The sequence below is a fragment of the Delphinapterus leucas genome, chromosome 1 (assembly GCF_059928025.1).
Source record: "Delphinapterus leucas isolate spDelLeu-1000000601 "Yukka" chromosome 1, BTC_Dleu_Yukka2, whole genome shotgun sequence".
Taxonomy (NCBI): Eukaryota; Metazoa; Chordata; class Mammalia; order Artiodactyla; family Monodontidae; genus Delphinapterus; species Delphinapterus leucas.
In genome coordinates this window covers 55951630-55973454 of record NC_143129.1, presented here as the reverse complement: position 1 = coordinate 55973454, position 21825 = coordinate 55951630, and the positions used below count along the sequence as shown (strand labels likewise).

Sequence of the window (21825 nt, the reverse complement as noted above, 5' to 3'; positions counted from 1 at the left end):
CCCGCCACCCTTCCCTGGCCACCTCAGGGCCCTGTGCAGGGTCTGCACAGAAGCCCGCAGCACAGGCTGAGGCTGCTGTCGGGCCCCAGCCTTTAGTAACCACCCTGGAAAGCCTGCCTTCACAGGGGCGGCCCGGGCAGCAGCGGCTCCTGCCCTCCAAGGCCTTGCTGCTGGGCAGCCCTAGGTCTTTGCTGGGCCTTCCCAGGGCCTGGAGAGGGCTCGGACCCCTCCCCCCAATTCCCCAGCGCTCCACGCAGGGAAGCCAAGCCTGACTCCGCACCTCCTGCAGCCTCACCTCCGGCTTCTCACTCACCGCTGTGCCCTCCACCTGAACATGGCATTTGGCCAAAGCCAACCTGGGAATCTCAGGTGCACAAACTCGTGAAACATCCAAGGTCATTTGCCTTTGACTAGAGTTTATTTCGACTCAGGGTGTCACTGCGGAACACTTTTGTTGACGGCTCTGGGCTTGATGAAAAAACAAAGGAACAACAATTTCATGTATCTCCTTCCAGGTCTTTCCTCGGGTCCCCACATATATATTGTATAGATACGATCAATGCATGGAGAAATTAGTCTTTTGCTAACAAATGCAGTTCAAGGGTTTGTGTTGGTGAGGCCGCGGGAACCGAGCTCAGGCTGGGAGGGACAGCGCGGCAGGGCCTCCTCTCTCTTCTGCCCCCACCCCCAGAGTTCTGGCGTTTGACATGGACCGCCTTCAGTCTCTTCTCCTCTTTCTGGGGCCTCTGCAAACCTGCTCCCAGGCTCTTTGCCTTAATGTATTAATCTGCTCTGGCCCCTTAAAGCTCACTCGGTGCAGTTACTTTGGAGTCGTTTATGGTGTCACAGAAGATTAGAGATAAACCCTCAGCGCAGATGGACTCAGAGAGCCCAAGCTGCCTGTGCAACTCTGATGCCCTTCACCAGAGACCCCAAGGATGCAGGCCACCCCCAGGGCCAGTGGCTGCTTCTCGCAGTCAGAGGCCTCCTTTAGACCCTGAGCACGTGCAGCCCGGCGTCCACTGCTGCTGTGGATGGGTCGAGAGAAAGGGGAGACCAGCTGGGGAGGCAAGAATGACCCAGTGGGGCTAACGCTCTCATCGAGGATGCTTTGCCTCGCAGCAGACCTCTGTAGGATGGTGGAAAGACACCGAATTTGGCCTCAGAGGTTGGTGGGCATCTCTGCCGGGTCATGCACTAACTTGGGGGTTCCCCCGGCAAGTTGTGTACCTGGTTGAGCCTCGGCATCTCAGCTCCATAGGGGTGGGTCAGAGCGCCTGTCACATAGGGCTGTGTCCTGAGGTTTCCAGAGGCTGACACTTGTGGAATGGGACGTTCCACGAGGGAGAGACCAACGTGGAAAAGAAATGCAAACAGTAGGTGAGATCTGTTGTAGGTTTGCCAGCAGCTGGGGCTTACACAGTGTTTCTGGCCCGTTCCTCCTGCCTCTGGCTGTCAGTGAGGCAGCGGCCACTCCATCCCTTGAAATCTGGGTGCTCCTTGGTGCAGCAGGGGCGTTGGTCTGCTGTGGGGCATTTGGCTCTCTCTTTTTATGTTTTAATTCCTCCCTTGCTAATCTAAACCCTCTTTCAGGCTTAGGTTCCCTCGCTGGTGCTACCCAAAAGACTGAATATCAGCTATTTGTATCTTGGTGTGAATGACTTTGTTCATTTGTTAGTCTCCCTGGATATTTGCATTTTCAATATAATGAGGTGGCATTTTATGCCAGGGACAAGTGCTAGGAGACCCTGCATAATTCAAAACTAACATATTTTAAGACTAATTTTCCCATAGGAATTAATGTAAAAAGTCGAGGGGCGGGCATGTATCCTGGGAGCACATAAATCCATAACCAGTGAAGTGTATCTTTGCCTTAATGCTACTTTTTATTTTCTCAGCACTATCTCAGTCTCTCCCAGATGCTCTCTCCTAAATTAACAGCGTAGGGTATCATGGTCTTGCTTGGCCTTCCTCATAGCATTTTATCACACTTAACTTCCGTACCAAAGTTATTGATTTTCGGGTACATTTTTCAGCACGAGCACTGCCACCGCTACTTAATGAATACTTGGATGATATTGTTATAGGATATAAAAAAGATTTTAAATTATAATAACAGTGAATGTTAAAATAACAGCATAATAGTCCCCATAATCGCAAGAAGAAAGTTCCGCGTACGTAGCCAGGCATGCGGAACCAAGGGGCCACCAGCCCAGGATGACAGGGGTTTGTCCAGTGGCGCTGCCATCTGGCCGTGGTGAGAACAATCTCTAATGCACTAGGCCAACCTATTTTGAAATTAAGCAATTCTCGATGAATTGAAAAAATTTTTGGTGGTTTCATTATTTCAAATTTTGTACGTAAAGACCGTATGGATATTTTTAAAGTGCACTGTTTCGTATTTGCATCAAGTTCTGTCATGCTCTTATCTCTATAAATACGGGCAGACGGGAGTGATTCCTAACAACAGAATTTAAAGAATTTTGGAGGTTTTCCTCAGTGCATGTGCCTCAGTGGCTCTGGAATCCTTCCTCCTGGTCCTGTGTCCAGGACCCCAGGGAGGGACTTGAGTGGTGGGCTTTGAGGATGACAGTGCTCTGCTGGGGAAGAAAACAGCCCAAGGAGGAGAGAGGACTGGGGGCCTTGTCCCCCCTCCGCTGTGTGCACGATTGATCGTAGTGTGAGCCTGGGCTTACTGTCATTAAGGATGACTTAATCCTACAACGTGCCACCCACCCAGGCTTCAGAGGGGCGAGGGGACTTGCCCACGTCACTCACTCAATGAGAATGGTGAACCCAGGTCTTCTGACTCCAAGAAAAACCTTTTAGAATTGTTGTGAGGTTCATAGGCACATAAAGCTCTTAGATCAACACCAGGCACACAGTAAACACTTAATAAACATTAGCTATTTTTATTGTTGTTCCTAAGAGAGGGTTTTCTTGGGTGGGAAGGAAGAAAGGTAGGAGGATAGGCATGGAGCAGACCCCCTTCAAAGTACACATGTGGGAGGGGCACAGAGAACCCAGAGGGCCAGACGCAGCTGCCCATTCCCTCTTGCTTGACTCCGGGGGTGCTAGGCAGAGAACGGAAGTAAGTCTAAGTGCTGGGAGAGGAGCAAACCACTTACACCCAGCGCCTCTCTCTGTGCCTGACTCTGACTGAGAATAAACAGCCTTTGACCCACAGGAACTTGATGCTCAAAATCCACTGAAGACAGTTGATCAGTCAGCATGTTGTCCTGAACACTCTTCAGACCAGTGTTTTTCCAAAAATTTTGACTATGATCTACAGTAAGAGGCTCATTTTATGTTTCAACTGAGCACACATATTCATACAGCAAGCATTGATCAAGTTTCATGAAACAATACTTGCTCTCATCTGCCTCGTCCATCCCATCCCAACCCATCCCATCTCACTCCATCCCATCCATTTTATTTCCTCTCTTAGTTTGCGATCAACTAAATTGACTTTACACTAGTGGGCTCTGACCCATAATTTATGAACACTGCTTAGGTGAAGAGTGAACGTACAGGTCACCCCTGCTGTGAGCCCAGGGCTGTGGAAAGGCAGCGAAGCCGTGGGTGGGACCTGGGGGAATGGACCTTCCTGATGGGAGGAGGGGCAGGCATCTGGGGCAGCCCAGAGCACAGACTTCATTCTGACTCCTTCACCTTTGCAGCCTTGGCAGTAACTCACATGGTTGGCCAGGCAGAGTGTTTGTCATGATGGGGAAACGCATGGAATGGTACACCTTCAGTCTGAGGAAAGCCCCTGTGTGGCTGGGCTGGCAGGGGAGAGGCAGGGAGCTGAGGCAAGGAGGACATGGTCCTCACTTTTCAGTGACTCAGAGGGCCTGTGGGCTCCCTGGGGTTTGGGACCACGCCCCTTTGGTATTCCCCCATTTTCCCACACTCTTGCCCATAGCAGGCAATAGGAGGAAGGCGGGTTGAGACCCAGCTGCTTCAGATGAGCTGGACCCAGTAAGAAGTGGTTTTCATTGCAGATGACTCAGAGGCCGGAGCTAAGCGACCCCGGACCACCATCACGGCGAAGCAGCTGGAGACATTGAAGAACGCCTACAAGAACTCCCCTAAGCCTGCCCGGCACGTGAGGGAGCAGCTGTCCTCGGAGACAGGCCTGGACATGAGGGTCGTACAGGTGAGACACCAGGCACCCTGGCCCCCGGGCCTCCTTTGCTGACTGGGGATCCCAGGCCCGGCGCCACCCAGGCCGGTCCTGGGGCAGGGGTGGAGGCTGTCCTGCGGGTCCCTGCATCTGTGCCCTCCACGTGAGGGAGGCTTCGGGAGTGGTAACCATGGCACCTCATCAACGGTGTCACTGATCCCCTGGGGGAGTTGGGCTCAGGGCCACAAGCCCCGGAAATTTGCTGAATCAGAGACAGATTCCTGAGGCCCAGGCAGGGGGAGTGGTGGGCACGTCCCATTCCTTGCCCTGAGCTCTGCTGAGGCTTCGGTCTTTGTCTTTTGTCTCGGGGACCCTGGGGGCTTTGGGTTCGTGGTGGACGCCCCCCGAGATTGTCCCTTGTGCTTGTGTGGCAGGTTTGGTTTCAGAACAGAAGGGCCAAGGAAAAGCGGCTGAAGAAGGACGCGGGGCGGCACCGCTGGGGGCAGTTCTATAAGAGCGTCAAGAGGAGCCGGGGAGGCAGCAAACAGGAGAAGGAGAGCTCGGCAGAGGACTGTGGGGTTAGTGACAGTGAGCTGAGCTTCCGAGGTGAGCAGGGCTGCCGGGGTGAGGCCCAGGCCCTAGGAGAGGCCCCTGGGAAACTCATCCCCGATGCTCACGAGGGGTCTTTCTGGAGGCCTGGCCACCTCCCTCCCGAACACAGCCCTCCCTGCAACTTGGGGTAAAGGGCAGGGGGGAAAGGGTAGTGGCCCTTCCAGAGGGGACAGGGCAGAGGAAACCAGAGCTCTGCTGCGGACACATGGAAGCCGGGTTCCCAGGCCCATGGGCCCCAAGGCCTCCCCTCCTTGCCTGCGGCCCGGGGCTCCCTCACCAGCCCACGCAGCTGTGCAGGACAGCTGTGTCTCTGCCTGCACCCTGAGCCCCCGCTCCTGCACTTCTCCCCTCGGCCGGGGCACTGGCCTCCCTCCCGTGACCCTCTAGAGTGAGCCCCCTCCTCTCCTGGCGGTGGGAGGATGTGCTGAACGGGCCCTTTGCCCCGGGAAGTCAGTACTGTGAGTGCACGTGAGGTGGGGACCGGCCTCATTCTGAAATCCCTTCCCCCACCGCTCCTGTCATCCGGTCCAGCGCACGCGCTTTGCTGCATGCGCTATATTCAAATTTGTGCGTCAGCAAAGTTGCAAATGGCTGCATGTTTTGGATCCTTCGGTTGTTTGCAGATAGCCATAACGGTTCTCATGCAATGAGTCCTCAAATGTGGAAGGTCTTCTGTTGTGGGGCGAAGGGAAGAGTCCTGAGCTGGGGGATCAGAAATCTGGCTTCCGGTTATGGCTCTGTCAAACGGATTCACTTCTCACGAGCCTCAGTTTCCCCATCTATAAATGGGGAATAACCACATCCTTGCCCACCTCACAGTGTTCTTGGGGATCCATGAACACAACTGACTGTGAATGTGTTTGGGGAAAGCTCAGCACATTTTCACACTTGGAAGACACGACCATCCCCTTTAGGGAGCCTGTGGCTCCCACAGAGGGCCCTGGTCGCACAGGATGACAGGTGTAGGCAAAAGGCCAGGTAATGGCCGTTTTACAGTGGAGCTGAGCCTTCAACCCCTGCCCCCTCTAAAGGGCATGACTCCCCTCCCCCTCTTCATTTTTATGGGTGGGGTGAGGGACAGCCTAGGGCAGGTCGTCAGAAGGGATGGGTGTTGAAGTCCACCCTGGGGTGGCCTTGGTAGGAATGGATGCACAGGCCCAGGTGGGAATAGAAAGGAAGTCTGTGGGGCAGCAGATGGCATGAGCTGCCCGCCAGGACCGTGATGTCCTGAGAGGACTGTAGCCCAGCCCAGAGGTCTGCCCGTGGGGCCTTGGGGAGGGTTCAAGGGCCCTATGCTCACCTTCCAGGCCTCTTGGCGGGGGAGGGGGAAAGCCACTTAATCTCCTCTAAGCTGCTGAAATCAATGTCTGGAACATACAGGATTGTTAAGTCTTGTTTCATAGCTCCTTTCTGTTGGGTGCAGGTGGGTCCCCAGGTTGACATATCATTGGTCTCTCCAGGTAATTATATAATCTTCTTTTTCTTAAGACTAAAATTGCTCACCTCGGTTGGAGAGAGGAATTCTTCCGGGTGGCAAAGGTTCCATTAGATCCCCTTAATGAAATTCTTCATAAAACAAGAAGGTCATTTGCCTTAATCAGTCCAATACTTTGTCCCCAGTGAAGAGCTTATTGGTAGACAGAGAAACCAAGTACTTTAATATTGAACCTCTTTCCCAGGTAGACCAGAAGGCTTTTGTACACATGTCTTAGAGAGGTCCTCAGCCCCCCTGACCGCATGGGCCTGCTTGTTTCCCAACTAACTGAACCAAGCACTTTTCTCAGCTTGAAAACTTTTAGATGAAATCTTGTTAGTACAGAGTTTCTTCCGTTTGTGATGTGGAGAACATATGACCCACCAAACCTCAGGCGTTCGTATTCCTCAGTGTAGGCATCTTCATACCTGAGCACACATGGGACCAACAAACTCACCAAACATTTGTCCAGCCTTCTGGGACCTGGGCGTTTGGTCTCTGCAGGTGTGGGTTCTGTTTTTTCCCCTTGATGTGGGTCAGTCTCTGGATGCCAGGCTGACGTGTTGGCGTCTGGCTCATGCTTGGGCTTCTTTCCTGGTCGTGTGTATTCCTAGGTTGTGAAGAACAGGGGACCACCGGAGTCCTGGCGGCTGACAATAAATCTCCGTTCTTTTGTCCACAGAGGATCAAATTCTCTCAGAACTTGGCCACACCAATAGGATTTATGGCAACGTGGGGGACGTTACAGGCGGACAGTTAATGAATGGGAGCTTCTCCATGGACGGGACAGGACAATCCTATCAGGACTTGAGGGATGGGAGCCCCTATGGAATCCCCCAGTCTCCATCCTCCATCTCGTCCCTGCCATCCCACGCTCCTTTGCTCAATGGGCTGGATTACACAGTGGACAGTAATTTGGGCATCATTGCGCATGCAGGGCAGGGAGTAAGCCAGACGCTGAGAGCCATGGCTGGGGGACCCACCTCTGACATCTCCACAGGAAGCAGTGTAGGCTATCCCGACTTTCCAACTAGCCCAGCCTCTTGGCTCGATGAAATGGATCATCCTCCTTTTTAAGCACCTCTCCTCCCCACCCTACCCGTCCTCTGGCTTGACAGAATACCTTCAAGGATCAAAAGAGACTTGCCTTTTAAGGATCAAAAGCGCGCCAATGTGAATTTCCATTATTTTCAATGGAAGTCCTCTGCCGATCCCGGGGAGGTCGCGAGACCCCACTAGGGCTTGTTTTCCTGGGAAGTGGTGGGAGAGCAGCCTCGTCTCAGAACACAGCACAGGGGCACAGAGCCCAGAGCGCTAGGGTGCTGGCTTGTTGGCTCCTCCCCCGCCCTGCTTACAGGCTTTGGCTGCACAGTGCTTGGTTGACGGCATGACTGTGTCAGGCCACCTTGCTCTTTGGGAACTCTGCTGCAATTGGAGTGTCTCATCATGCCCCCCCGAACCACTGCTCTCACCAGAACCGAGATTTCTGAGGTAGAGGCATCACGGCCCTTGAGTATTGATAAAAGTGATTTCTGGACCACCTTTATTGAACCCTAATTTTCAAAATAAAAAGTCACTTATTAAAGGTCAGTGGAAAACTTTGATGGCCAGAGTTCGATGTTGAAAACATGCTCCCTCCTACTTTTTTTTTGCTGTGAAAAATATGACTTCTTCCCTACCCAGAAATACATGCCGGAGACCATTTGGTCAGTTTTGGATTTTACGAAATCCCATCTATATCACTGAATCCCTGACGGCAAGAAGTGCTTTTCATTGCAGGTGACTCTGAGGCTGGAGCTGAGTGGCCCTGGACCATCACAGCGACTGCATGACAAGTCCCCCTGGTACACAATGTGCCTTTTAAATTTGCCTGTATTATTTATTCCACAAGACAGGCTGTGGGTTCCAAAATGATCAAAGCTAAAATATGGAGAGAACAGAACGACAATCAGTGAAAACATTTGTAGACGTTTGGATTCCAAAGTGCAGTCTGTTTAGCCAAGTCAGCAGATGCCAGTCTCCCAGAGTTCTCATCCGGTAGGGCGAAATGACATTGTGTCTCTTTTGAGGGACTTGGTTTAGATGAGCTTGTAACTCCACCCGCCGCCGCTCACCTGCAGCCAACCCTCCTCAGCCCTTTAAAAATGTGAGCTTTCTCTGCTGTGCTAGTTGACTCAATTGGAGGACAGTCTTGGCCTCTTCCGAGTACTAGCAATGCTTCTTGGCCTATCTTGGTTGGGAGGAATCATTTAGGGAGCAGCCCTAAAATTGTCCAAAGGGTTCCAAATGGTCCTTGGCTGCATCCCTCTGGGTTGCTGGCTGGACTCATGCCAGGCCCTGGGTTGCTCCAGTTCTGCACTCAGAAAGGCAGAGCTCTCCAGCCAGTGGCAGTGCAGAGACTCTCAGCTTGCGGGTCTGCAGTAGCCCATCACCAAGCCTGAGGCAAGGGCAAGGGCAACCCCTGCTTTATGAGCTGCTGTCTCTGCAACAGACTGCACTTATACAGGAAATACCGTTGCGAATGGTGCTACAAGTCCCACTTTATGCCACACATCTGTCCATCAGGAAGCTCTCCATGTGCATACTGGATATAGCCAGGTGGAATTTATTCCAGTCCCCTTGGGAAATGGTGGTTTGCTTCTTCTGGCCTCCCATTCTCTTAAACAAGATCAGCAGAGTGGGTAAGGGTAAGATGGTATTGCCTTTCTTTCACAGCAAGTGATGGGGCCAAAGCACCTAAGGACCCTTCCTTCCGGGAATGGTTTTGAGGACCGCAAAGATTTAGGCGTAAGGTAGGCAGACTAAAGGAAGAGATAAACACTTCCTTTTTTGGTTGCTTCATCTTTTGTAAACTCCTTTCAGGACTAAACTACGGTCAGTGAAGCTTCTTTAAAATATATGGTCAGTAAATTCCTGGGTCAGCCTTCAGCCCATCTTTGTTCTCTGATCAATTTTGTAGTGTACCCTTATTTTTTGACGTGCTCGATTGTTGTGATTTTTTGCTTGGGGAGTCTGCAAATGTCGGCCCTCTGCCGGAGGTTCCAGGTGCAGGGATGATGGCGTATTAAGCCTGGCCAATTCTGTGCTATGGGGAATTCCCCAATAATGTGACTATTCGGGGTGGGGATGGAGACACAAACACAAGGTAACAAGTCGTGTGTCCATCTTTTTGGAGGACAGCTTCTTAAGCTCACTGTTCTTAGCAGGCTGCTTACAAAACACAGGAGAAAGACTGCTGGGTTAAAACCAGTTAAAAACCGCCCCACCCAGACCACTGTCTCAGCTTGATTACTTGGAGTAGTATCTCATGGCGCTTCGTATTTTTGGCGAAGCGTCAGAGGCGCTTCGTATTTTTGGCGAGTGCAGTACCATGAGAGCAGGCTCTTTAAGGGGGAACATCCCCCTGTGTAGCACTGCTTTTGGAGACCAGATGAAATCGACCAGTTTTTGTTTTTTAGATGGGTTAATCATGCTCACTCCCTATTCACTGGCAGGAGAAATGGGAGGCCTTCCTCATTCATACAATAACAGGAGTCTCTCAGGGAACCCAGTGAATAGTGCAGGTGACATCATGATGTCGGGAGGAGCTCCTTTGGTTTGGTGGGGTTGGCTAGCTGGGAGAGCTCTTGAGTGAGCCCTGGTCAGAAAGCCAGGAGAGCTGGATTTAAGTTCCCCAGGGCCACCTCGCCAGAGAGCAGCAAACACTGGTGCTGCATTTAGAAGCACAGTCACAATCGGTCTCAGATTTTAAGTGGATCTCCTTGCAAGTGGGATTAGTGTTATGCATGGGCTGGTGCCACCAATGAGCTGCAGGCCAAGACAGTTCCTTGGCTTTTCTGAGGCTCAGGGATGGAGAAGAACAGAACTACCCTGAGATTCGGGTCCAGGCACTCCTCTATCGCTCAGTAGTCTGTTATTGATGTATAAGGTGTTACAGGGAAGCTGTTTTCCCCTTTGCGAAATGACACGGATGAATTTTAAAAACAAGATGAGACCTTCTGGAGGCGTTGACAATATTTGGACCTGTCTTTGGCTCTAGGAGAGCTGTTTACTAGCAACTGTTATCTGCAGTGCTTGGCTGATGGACCTGAGGGTAGGAGGCTTCTGAATCCAGGAGCAAATGAATAATATTTAAAAAAAAAAAAAAAAACAAGCCCAAGTTTCCAATGGTAACTGATATAAGCAAAAACGGGATCTGTGGGGCTATGGAAGAATCTATGTTTGCTGAAAAGTAGTAAGACCGTGGAGGAAATACCAAATGCAAAGGCTAAGCTGGACACTGGGTAAATCGCATTGTGGGGAAGCCTGGATCCCGGCCCTTTCAGGGACTTGCTGTGCACCCTGAGGCCAACTCTTTTCTGTCCTTGTGCTTCCTCTTTCTTGCCTCATCTGACAGTTATAAATATAAAATGAAAATCAACTACCACATTGATAACATTACTCCTGCAAACTAATACCATGAAACACCAGGGAAAGAGGATAAAATTAAGACAGAAGAAAAGCATTTAGCAGTGTCTTTCAATAAGGTGTTTTTTTTGTTTGTTTGTTTGTTTTGGCCAATGTAAAACATGAAATCTGGTAAGATCCCTGGGGGCCGTTAGATCTTCACAATGAAGTTCACTTTGCAAGAAGTATAAGAAATCTGACAAACAAAAGACATTACCGTCTCTGAAGCTCGAGCTGGTTATTCTGAAACAACTGCCTCCTGGCTGGAGGGGTTTAAGGCTTCAGCTTAGCAAAAGCTGCTGCTGTGTGACAGGGCACCGTCCGGCCCCCCTCCCGCACGCCCCCGCTCCCGCACGCCACGCCACTCACTATAACGACAACTTGGTTATAGCCATGGAAGTAATGACCATACCTCCTCAGCCAGCAGGGTCTGGAAGGACCGAGGAGGCTCACTTTTAAACATTGCACTTTAGAAATTGGAAACCGTGAGATGAAGAAAAATTCAATTAAGCGGAAATGAGTTTTGTTTTATTGCCTGCTGCTGAAGGGCTCTGGGCATGCTGAAAGCTAAATAAAAAGCACATCACTGCCTCTCTCTTTCTTGGGTTGGTCAATTGGCCCTTTTCACAGTCATCGCTCCAACTGTTCTAACACACTGACTGGATCCAAAAAGAGAGAGCGCAGCAAAGTCATCCCATCCACACGCTGCTTGGTAGGACCACACTGAAAGCACAGTTTCACGCTGCTAGCTCTGGTGAGGAGTCAGCTGCAGGTCTGGGAGGTGCGCCAAGCATCCTTCACCCCGGGAGGAAGAGCACAGGTGGACAGAGCGGGACACCCCATGCTCATCCGCTGCCCACCTAGAGACAAGAAGCATTTGTACGTTCCCCACTTGAGGACGGTGTTGAGACAAACACGCAGGTTCAGGGCTGCAGGATCCCAGAAGCTGCTCTGAACTTGTACTCAAGACCTCAAAGCCTCAGATCCCCTAAGCTCTGGATTGTTGCCCTCACCCTTCGCAGTGTAAATTTTGTACAGTTAAAAAGAAATGAAGTCTCATTTCCTGGAAAAAAAAAAAAGAAAAAGGAAAAAAAAAGGACCCACCCATCCTTATTTATTGCCATGTGACTTTGGAACACAGAAGCTGGTGCGTTTGTTTGTATGTGCCTCCTGTGTGTTGGCATGAGATGTGTATGGTAAAGCTATGTCCAATAAATATGGAAATTCTTTAGAAGCCAGCGTGTCTTGCTTTTCATTTGGTTTTCTGGAAGTTTTTCTCTTGACATATGAAAAAGCTGTGCTGACATGGGTTCCTTTCGTCACCAGAAGGAAACTCAAGATACAACTCTGAATGCAGAACCACTTGCAACTGTGAATACCTGCACTACTCTGTATAAGTGTTGGATAGAGGAAGTTCTCTGATTTTTCTAATACCAATTTTCTGGGGCCCCGTCCTCTGTTTCTAGGCTTAAGGAATGGGCAGAGAAAACCTGCTGATCACATAAATTTTAGTTACTGTATGTCCTGTTGTCTTTTAAAGTCCTTTATACGTGTACATTTTCTCCCTAGACAAGCATGTGCAAATGTCTATACTTGGGTGAGAGGTGGACAGAGGGATAGAAACACCTCATCAGGGCTCCTGGACAAGCTTTTCCAGGAAAATCTCCATTCAGGTTTTTTCCCTGCAGGAGGCTTTATTAGTGTACAGGACCTGAAGTTTAGCTAGAGTGGAAAAAGCAACAGAGATTCTTTAATAAAAAAAAAAAAATGAAAGTCATAGCATTTCTTTAGCGGTGGGATTCCATCCAGGAAAAATGAGTGCTTTCTGCATTAGTGATTAATTTTGTTTGGTTGAAGAGAAGATCCAAACAGAGGTGCACTGAGCAAGACAGTAGCCATTAGCCACTTGTGGCTATTTAAATTGATTAAATAAAATTAAAAGTTTAGTTCCTCACACCAGCCATATTTTAAGTGCTCAACAGCTACATGTGGCTAGTGGTTACTGTATTTGGACACACAGATATAAAACGTTTCTATCATTGCAGAAAGTTCTATTGGACAGTGCTGACAGTCTGGCTGAGGAGAATGGACAGAGATAACTCATCACCTGTTTAGCTACTAGTTTACTTGCTGAAGTATTCTCAGACTCTGTGGGTAGCACCAACTTCTCTGCCATTGGATTCTGTGTGTGGCACTACACACCAGAACCACTTGCTTAGGTCTGAAGCAGGAGGCTGGGCCCTGGTCCTCTGAGCAGTCTGATGTCCTGACTCAACCCAAGTCCTAGACCCACTTGTGCCCCGCAGTCTACCCAGTTAAATAGGAAAGATACTGCCTCCTGGGCAGCATGTCCAGTGAGCCTCTTGGAGGGTTTAAAAGTCTTTTAGTGGAAACTCAGATCTCTGCTATCAAGGAAAGGGGTTGATGGTCCTTTGTCAGATCATCTCTGGTGGTAAATACTTGACTAGGCTGAGAAAGGCAAAAAAACCTTTCCGGGCTATGCACTAAGGAAGGTGAAGGTGACAGCATCTAATGGAGTGAGGTGTGGGTAGAGGACCACAGGAGGTACACAGGGACTTTTTTTTCCTTCACTAGCTCAGTCCCTTGGGTGGTTGTTAGGGAAGTTTGTAAAGAGGCTATGCGTTTTCCTGAGGCACTAATAACAGGGCTTGAGAATTCTGCCAGTGTGTGCCCTATGCACCATGTCTCTAGTCTGGTGTTCTCAAACCCCTCATCGCCAGCCTGTTTATGTTGAGTCTTTGCTTTCCATACACTAACAATTGTTTTGAGTGTATCAGGCTGACAATTCATTGGACCATTTCCACTTTGTGCTCTAGTGTACACAGTTCCCACCACAATGGTAATCTAGTAACTTTTTGGAATTATGAAATGTGTTCTCAGCTCACAAAGGACGGAGAGGGAGGATGTGGTCCTTTTTAAGTTTTCCTTTGGTTTGGTCACTACAGACCAGCTCCTGAGCAGTGTGATTCTCCTGACAGTGGCTTTGCAAAAGGACAGTTGTTTAAAGACAAATAAAGGAAAGAAATCACTGGCTAGAAAGAATGAAATAAGACGCAAACTCAGGAGATCAAAGGCTCAACAGTCAGCGTTTTCCACCTCTTTCCCAGCTATACAGCTCAAATCAGAAAAGGATGAAAAGCAATCAAAGGCAAGTCAGTATGTTGTAAATTTTAACCAATTGCCAAACTACAAGTAAAATCGTGAGAGGTGATCCTCAGTGTATCTGAATGTATCTTCTCAGATTTGATATTTGAGACATAGTTTAAAAATTGTCCTTTACAGTCTAAATGGAAAATTGTTGCATCCCTTTGCCAAGCCTCCTAGAAAGGCTATTTCGGTTTTATCATTTGGAACTCCTGGTGCCTCTCCTCATTATGGCTGTGCTGTGAGCGGGGAGGGATGGAGCTGGGTCTGGATGCTTATTTGGGTCGTGACTGCCTCAGGGAAATAAGCAATGGTCAGCCACTGCTGCTGGGGAGACCCTGTGAGTTAGGAGGGAGGAAAGAACCCCACAAAGTTTATAAAATGGGGCCAAATCATTAGGAAAGAGGGAACTTTTTATTTTCATAATTCTAAAAGAAGTAATAAAAATAACCCATCCAAACTATTAAATTAAGTCTTCTAAATGATCATCTGCTGCCCTAGGAGAGTGTATTACATCCTGTCAGAGAAAGGGGGTATGGCTTCTGCATGTAACGTTTGTCCCTTTGTCACTCTTTCATTTTCTTCTCTGGTTTTTGTCCAATGTGACTTCAGGATTTTCCTTTAAAACCCTTTCCTTTGGTGATTCTTCCTTTGGCCATCTCCCCTGTTAAACACAAAGACTGAATTTAGGTATGTTATTAACTGGTATGTTATTCTGTAATTAAACGGACCAGTCACAGGCCATCCCTGACAGAACCCATGTTTTCCCTTCTCATGGAAGGGGCTCCTAGGAGAAAAAGGTTGCCTCGTGACTTATTCATCCTTCAGGTTGTCTAGCAGACCACTGAAATGGTCAGAACTTCCAAGGCTGACACAGGCGAGGCTGCCTCTAGAGTTGGGGGAGAGTTTTTTGGGTTTTTTTTTGTTTTGTTCGTTTGCTAAGATTTATGTTTCTCTCACTTGCTTGCCAACCCTGGACCAGGATCTCCTGTTGGTTGGGAGGGGCTTGGGGATTTTGGAAAGGCTGGTTATTGCTTCCTGAAAGATATAATATAAACCCCCAAAAGTGGTCTTGGCACACACCTGGAGTTGGAAATAAGCAGTATTTTTTCCCAAAGGCCATTAAAATGGTAAATAGGTTTCAACAGATGGCTTCAGCACAGCAGTGGAAAGCCCAGGCAAGGACTTTGGGGTTAAATCTCATTATTTTAGTCACCTGGGACTGGCATATTATTCCAGAAAAACCAACATTTATAAAGTTGACAGCTCTCTCCTCATCTCTAAAATAGAGACGGTGAAGGTTGTCTTCTCACTGGCAAGCTGATGGGGGGGCTGCCTGTGACCTAGGGAATTGAATGTCACGTTTTTTGACACTTGTCAAACTACAGCTCACTCAGTCTACAGGAATATGGTAACCAAGAACCTGTATTACTGATGGGCCAGGACTTTTATACTCAATATGTTGCTGGCTTTATTATTTTTTTCAGAATCATTTTAACATTTAATGCTTCTCAATTAAAGTGATTTCCTGGAGTGGATGCCAAGCTTCGTTTAGAATGCGCATTAACCACTTTCTGTATCGGTAGTTAAAGGCACTGAGGGATTTAAACAGCAATCCACAAGTCTGTTCAGTCAAGGTTTGGCGGAATAAAGCAGATTATAAACAATAATATATGTCTTTCTCTTCTTTTTTTGGAAGGGTTCCAAACTCACAAACAGAGCTAAAGTGCTATAAACATATCCAGGACTAAGCTTTGGGCTCTGCAAATGTACTCCGTGAAAGCCACGGGCACTGGCGGTGCCACTTTTTATCCTGTGTGTGTACGTGTGCACGTACTTTAAAAGAGCTTTTTATTACACAAAGTGTCCATCAACTGAACTTACCTTCTAAACATTAAAATGGGAACCGGGATTGCTACACAAGTGAGAGGAAAAATAAACCCTGGCTGAGCGTGGATGATGAATTTGCTGCTGCTGCTGCTGCCCAGGGCAGCCCACTGAAAGGCACCTCTCTATTCCTTAATGCCCTCACAGTCCTTTAAGTTCAGCCACTGCATCCAGTAGTTTTAGGTTCAAATGGTCTTTTTCCACCTATAAGAGAAACTCACACACTGAGTGCCTAGAGTTCTACCACGAGGCAGATGCGTGTTATAGGGGCAGGTCCTTGGATGTTTCCCTTCTGGTTTTAACCTCAGTGTTCTAGTTGAGAACTCATGTTCATTCCTTCTAAGACATGTAGGAAGGAAACAAGGACGATTCTGTCCTGAGTGTAAACGAGCATGTACCTTGTGAACATCCTGATCTGGTTTTTAGGGCTGGGGGCTCTCTATTGCTGGAAGAAGGAATACTGCCCTCAGAAATGACTCCAGTTCATGAATTTCCAAAAGAAGAGAGAGCAAAATTGTAAAACAATCACTTATTTTATAACTGTGCGAAGAAAAAGTGATGTAACAAAACCCAGGAAAGAAAAAATTGAATAATTTATATATAAAAGTAAAAACAGTAATAAATAAAAAACTATGAATTCCTAATAACTATGATGATCCGTACAAGGATTAAGCCATTAAGTTCTGTTTTTCAAGTAGGAGCATGACAACAATATTTCAAGGGTAAGTGAATAAAGATGAGATCAAATAGCTTTTCCTGTTCAATCCTTTAGTGTAATGCCAATTAATGCATATTTGAAAAATTGATCATACTTGGTGCATAATAAACTTTACACGATAAGTATAACAGGGAAGCTTTTTTTTTCTTCAGTCTGATAATCACTATACTTTGACCTAAACCCCTCTGATTAAGTAGCTGTGTATGGTTACTGAAATAATTAAAGATGCTCAAGGTAAAGCTCCAGTAATGATCATAATAATTTTTCAAATCACATGATTATAAAAGACTGCATTGAAGGCTTTTTATGCTATAAGGAGGAAGTCCAATATGTATACATAAAATCCATGAAGAGGCCTTATAAGGCCCCTCTGAGTGTGGTTGCTTTTGTTTTCATTTTCACTCATCCTGATAATGTGGTACAGGGAAAACTTTCGGACTTGGTATTACAGGTTTGGAAAATCGCCTTGATTCTGGAAAAATAAGATCATGTATATTGAAGTGTTTTATATTTATATAATAAAGCTTATATAAAGATGGGCATTTCTACTGTTTCTATTTGTATAACCTTGGACACTTTCCCTAACAATTCTGAGTTTCAATTTCCTCATTTGTAAAATAGAGAAAATACCAATTATTTCTACTTTTATAATTATTCTGAGGTTCAGATAAGATGCTTGTGTATAAAGTCCTATACAAGGTAAGATGTGATTACGGTTAACATCATTGAAGTTAAGATGTATTGACTATAAGATACATTAGTTTATGCATTACTAAGAAAAAAAATGCTGCCAATTCAACTATAGCATTGTTTGTAAAAGACATCCAATTTTGGATACTTTAAAATGTGAAAAAACGTGCATCTTAAAAGTCATCAAATATAGTATTACGACTACTATTGAAACATCTGACACAAAACGCCTTAGGGGTTGGGATTTAAAATTCACTCAATAAATATTTAAACTTGATATTTTCATTACTGAATTGTTGGTGGGTTACATACCTTTTTGTGATAAACATTTACTTATGAAGGGCATTTTTAGGGACCTGAAGTTTGATGAAAGCCTTCATGTTTCAACTGTTAAATGCTAAATAAGCATTTGAAAGTCTTCATGTTCAGCTGAAGCATGTATTAGCCTGGGTACTAACCCTTCTGCAACCCAAGCTCAGCTCTGTTCCCATCACACACCTTGTTCATTAATCCTCAGAGATGCCATATTGTACACGGAATAATAACCCATAGCCGAGTAGTTAAGCCTGGCAGGAAGCTAAGAAATACCTATTTAATGGAAAGGTTCACTGGATTATGGCAACCCTTTAGCTGGAAAATGCTGAAACATTAAAAAAAAGCTATAATAGATATGATTCTAGATATTATACTTTGGTTGTTACCCTTCTACCTAACAAGCATTAGAGATAACAGTATGTGTTCAGTTGGCTGACTTCTTATCTCTTTATTAGAGACATAGTTATAGTAGGTTTAAAAGATTTACTTTTTGATTAACTTATTAATTTCTATGAGACTTTTCAAGATATCTTATGCTATATCTTGAGATAACATCATATAAGTACTTCTAAATTTCCATGATAATGGGAAAAGGGAATGACAGTGGCCTAGAACAGTGCCTGTCATTTAGAAGGCTCTCAAGGAATATTTGTGGATTGAATGGAGGAGGAGCTTCAAAACTTCACATGAATTTTGTGGTCTAATAAAGGGCTGAGATTCAGCAGACTTGGTCCTAACTGTGGCTCTACTACTAGTCTGAGACTTTGGGCAATTTAAGTAACCTGTTAATGTCTCAGATTCATCCTCTTAAGTGGCCTTAAGAGCCCTTGCACTACCTACTCTACAGGGTTACTGTGGAGGGATGACAGATTAGATAATGCCCGTGAAAGCATTCTGAAAAGTCAAAAGAGCTAAATGCGTATAAAAAGCCATCATTACTCACACAGAACTGAACATGTGGGCTCATTTCTGCCCTGCAGCAGAACCAGAGGTCAAATAGGTCAGGGTCCAACTTTTTGGCCAGGGCCTCTTTAAAAATTTCCAATCGTGGTGATCAGTGATAAAACTGTATGTGTATTGTTGGAATGTTGACCAATGGTTTAAAAAAAAGATGCACTTCTCTCATTCTTTCAAATAGGCACAGCAAGACCCCATACATCATCCGGTAGAAGCACTTAAAACTGTGAAAATTGGTTCAGTCAACATATTACTGTATTTCATTCAAGAATAAAATACTGTAACAAGAAGCCAGAAAAAAGGGGTTCTATATGGGACTCACAGACCACCGTGGAGTTCAGAGATGGGCTTCAGGAGATCCTCAAAATTCCATGCGCAACACTGTGTTCTAGGGGGAGAGTGATCTGGAACTCCGCAAGAGTTAACACTGATTTAGCTGACTCAAGCAAGAGTTCTGAAGGTAACAGTGATTCCGATGCTTTTCTTTGCCTCCTCTGTAATGTTTGTTTACATGATTCTCTTTTTATTCCTTGTTTTTCACTAGTGTGTATCAAGACTACTGTGAAGGCAATCAGGGCCTCTTAGATCAGTTGATAGAGGGCAAAGTAAATGACAGCATTGAATAAATATTAAATACAGAAAGCCATTAGCGTTGTTCTGATCACAGTATCTCCAGGAAAGAAAAAGAAGAAAAAGCAACAAATTTCCTTTTTCACTTTATTAAGGGCATAGGAAAATGGGGTTAGGTATGTTTTTATGTGTAGACACACGTCTATAGAGGTGGCTGGAGGACAAGACAATAGAATAAATGTGGAACCGAGAAGGAGGTTAAAGTAGAAAGGTAAAATATAAATAGTCTGGAAAATGCAAGTTGTAAAGTAGCAAAAAGCAACTATTCACAACACTGACAAACGTCTTTAGTTACCCACTACCTAAAGATGCCTCCAAGCCAACTGGTTTCCAGTTTGGGAACACAATGGAGACTCAATTTTTAAAATTCTCATGTACACTAAAAATAGCAAATCAGAGAGTTTGAACCAAGGATGAGGTAAACAAAATCCCAATCCCAGTAAACATTAAAAAAAAAAAAAGGCTGAACAGTTATTCTGAAGTTCTAGTTGAATCATGACTAGAAATGAACCTTCAGGGAATTCCCTGGTGGTCCAGTGGTTAGGGAATTCCTTTCACTGCCGAAGGCATGGGTTCAATCCCTGATCGGGGTTGAACCCATGCCATGCAGCTTGTGGGATCTTTGTGTTCTTTGCTTGGTGGTAACCGCTGCAGCTGTGGCAATGGAACTCATGATCTGGCTGAAGTGTGATGCACTTCATAATAGTTCAGTAATTTAAGGGGAATGAAAACAAACCAAGATCCGGTTTTCTCCGACATTTATGAATGAAATCTTCCCCTTAATAAGGCACAGGGAGATGATCCATAGATTGTTATATACGACAGTAAGGTTTTTGAAAATTCAGATACGGGCAACAAAAGTATAGATTTTGGAACCTGATTTTAAAATGCACTTGAAAATGTTAAGTTGATGACTTTTTTTTTTTTTTTTTTGCGGTATGCGGGCCTCTCACTGTTGTGGCCTCTCCCGTTGCGGAGCACAGGCTCCGGACGCGCAGGCTCAGCGGCCATGGCTCACGGGCCCAGCCGCTCCGCGGCACGTGGGATCTTCCTGGACCGGGGCGCCAACCCGTGTCCCCTGCATCGGCAGCCGGACTCTCAACCACTGAGCCACCAGGGAAGCCCGATGACTGTTTTTAGTGATAGCTTTCAATGCAAATGTGAAACCTTAAAATAAAATGAATAAAAACCAAATTACATTCTTTATTTAAAAACCTGTTTTAGATGTGGCAAAACAGCTTATTAAAAACTTGTCTAATACATACCCAGGTCGAATTACAAAAGAGAAATGAAAAAAGGAGTTCCTTGATAGCTTCTTGCTCAGATAACTACCCTGTAAATTGGAAATGAATAAACACTTTTTGATTTGCTAATGTCCGAAAAATGCACAAAGTAATATCAGTTAAAAGCTTCATGCAACATCTTGGTCACTTTTACTGTAACTAATGAATAATGTTACTTAAAACACATTCAATTAATGTGCAACATGAGAGAATTTAGCTGAACAGTAGGTTGCCATGTAGCTGGGACTGTGGGAAAAGAACAGATAACGAAGAGAAAGCTCTGCTAGAATTACAGTAACCTTTCAGTATGTACTAACGTGCTCATCACTTCCACAGATAATTAAGAAGTCATTTAAAAAATGAATAACCTTGGTGAGTGGTTTTGGTTTACATCTCAGAAAATAAGAGGTTAGAAAAATCACAAAATAAGCAGCATTAGTAATATGCCTCATTTCTGCTCTGGAGGGGCTTGTTCCAGAAGGACAGGTTAGCTTGAGCTAATGAAACTCTTGTCCATTGTTGAGGGCTCCACTAAACAAGTTTATTACTTGCTATCTTAGGAGTGACACGTTAGAAAAATTATCTTTTAAATGGTCATCTTGGCATCTCAACTTGTTTCTTCATTTCTCTTCCTATGACAACTATCTACTTTCCTCACATAATAAGAAATGTCAAGGAATTTCCCAGATGGAGTTCTTGAGGCTTAGAGGGGGAAATGTAGGGAGCCAGTTTCACCAGTGGCATACTTGTCTATCCTTTAAATAAAACCTGTGGCGTACTTGTCTATGTTTTTAATAAAAAACAGAAGTGCTCCAGAAATAACTTCAGTCACACCTAAGTACTGGGGCATTACGGCTGTTTCATATTAGACCCAAACAGGCCTAACAGTTCAGGCCTGAGCCAGTTACAGAGACTGCTGCCATATGCGACAGGAACGTGATAGCCAATTAAAAGGGCCCTAGGGAGGTTCCTCCCTGTTTTGTAAAGGTGAGTTTAAGGAATCCTGACCTAACCAGTGCATTCTTCTAGAATCTGTGTTTCCGTCCTAAAATGTCCAAGATTCGGAGGTTTTTCCGTAAATCTAGTTGTTCCTCTGATTTCTATATCCCTTACGTGACAAAACTCTGCCCTTTCTCTCTTTTGCTTTCTTAACAGCCCTCTTCTTTCCTATCTTCCCAATTCTGTCTGACAAAAGAATAGATGTTTTAGCTACTTATTCAGACCAGCTGTACCAAATGCCACGAGACCGTGTGAGCTCCACCATATTGGGATTTCATGGAACTTTCCCTGTCAGTGTAGTACTGCCGGTTCTCCTTCCCTTCTCTATGTTTTTTAAAAGAGCAGTCATGTTTAATATTGTGAAATACGATGCATCTCCTCCTCTCCCAGCCTCTAGAACAGTGATAAATTTCAGAGCGCGTTCAGCGGAATTGGATTGTATTATGCACAGAACACATGTTCATCACCAAACGGTACTCGCTGGAATATATGTAAGTAGAAGGAATTGCTGAGACTTCAAAAC

At 45.9% G+C, this 21825-nt stretch overlaps 1 protein-coding gene across 1 annotated transcript in view; it reads left to right on the top strand.

The window, feature by feature from the left end:
- The window catches only part of LHX4 (LIM homeobox 4), a 48318-nt gene extending 35380 nt beyond the window's left edge, over positions 1-12938 (top strand). The window contains exons 4-6 of the mRNA XM_022556575.3: positions 4005-4159; positions 4561-4732; positions 6895-12938. Coding sequence (XP_022412283.1) covers positions 4005-4159; positions 4561-4732; positions 6895-7289 — 722 coding nt within the window. The 3' untranslated portion in view covers positions 7290-12938. The remainder of the gene's footprint in view (positions 1-4004; positions 4160-4560; positions 4733-6894) is intronic.
- Positions 12939-21825: the final 8887 nt, after the last annotated feature.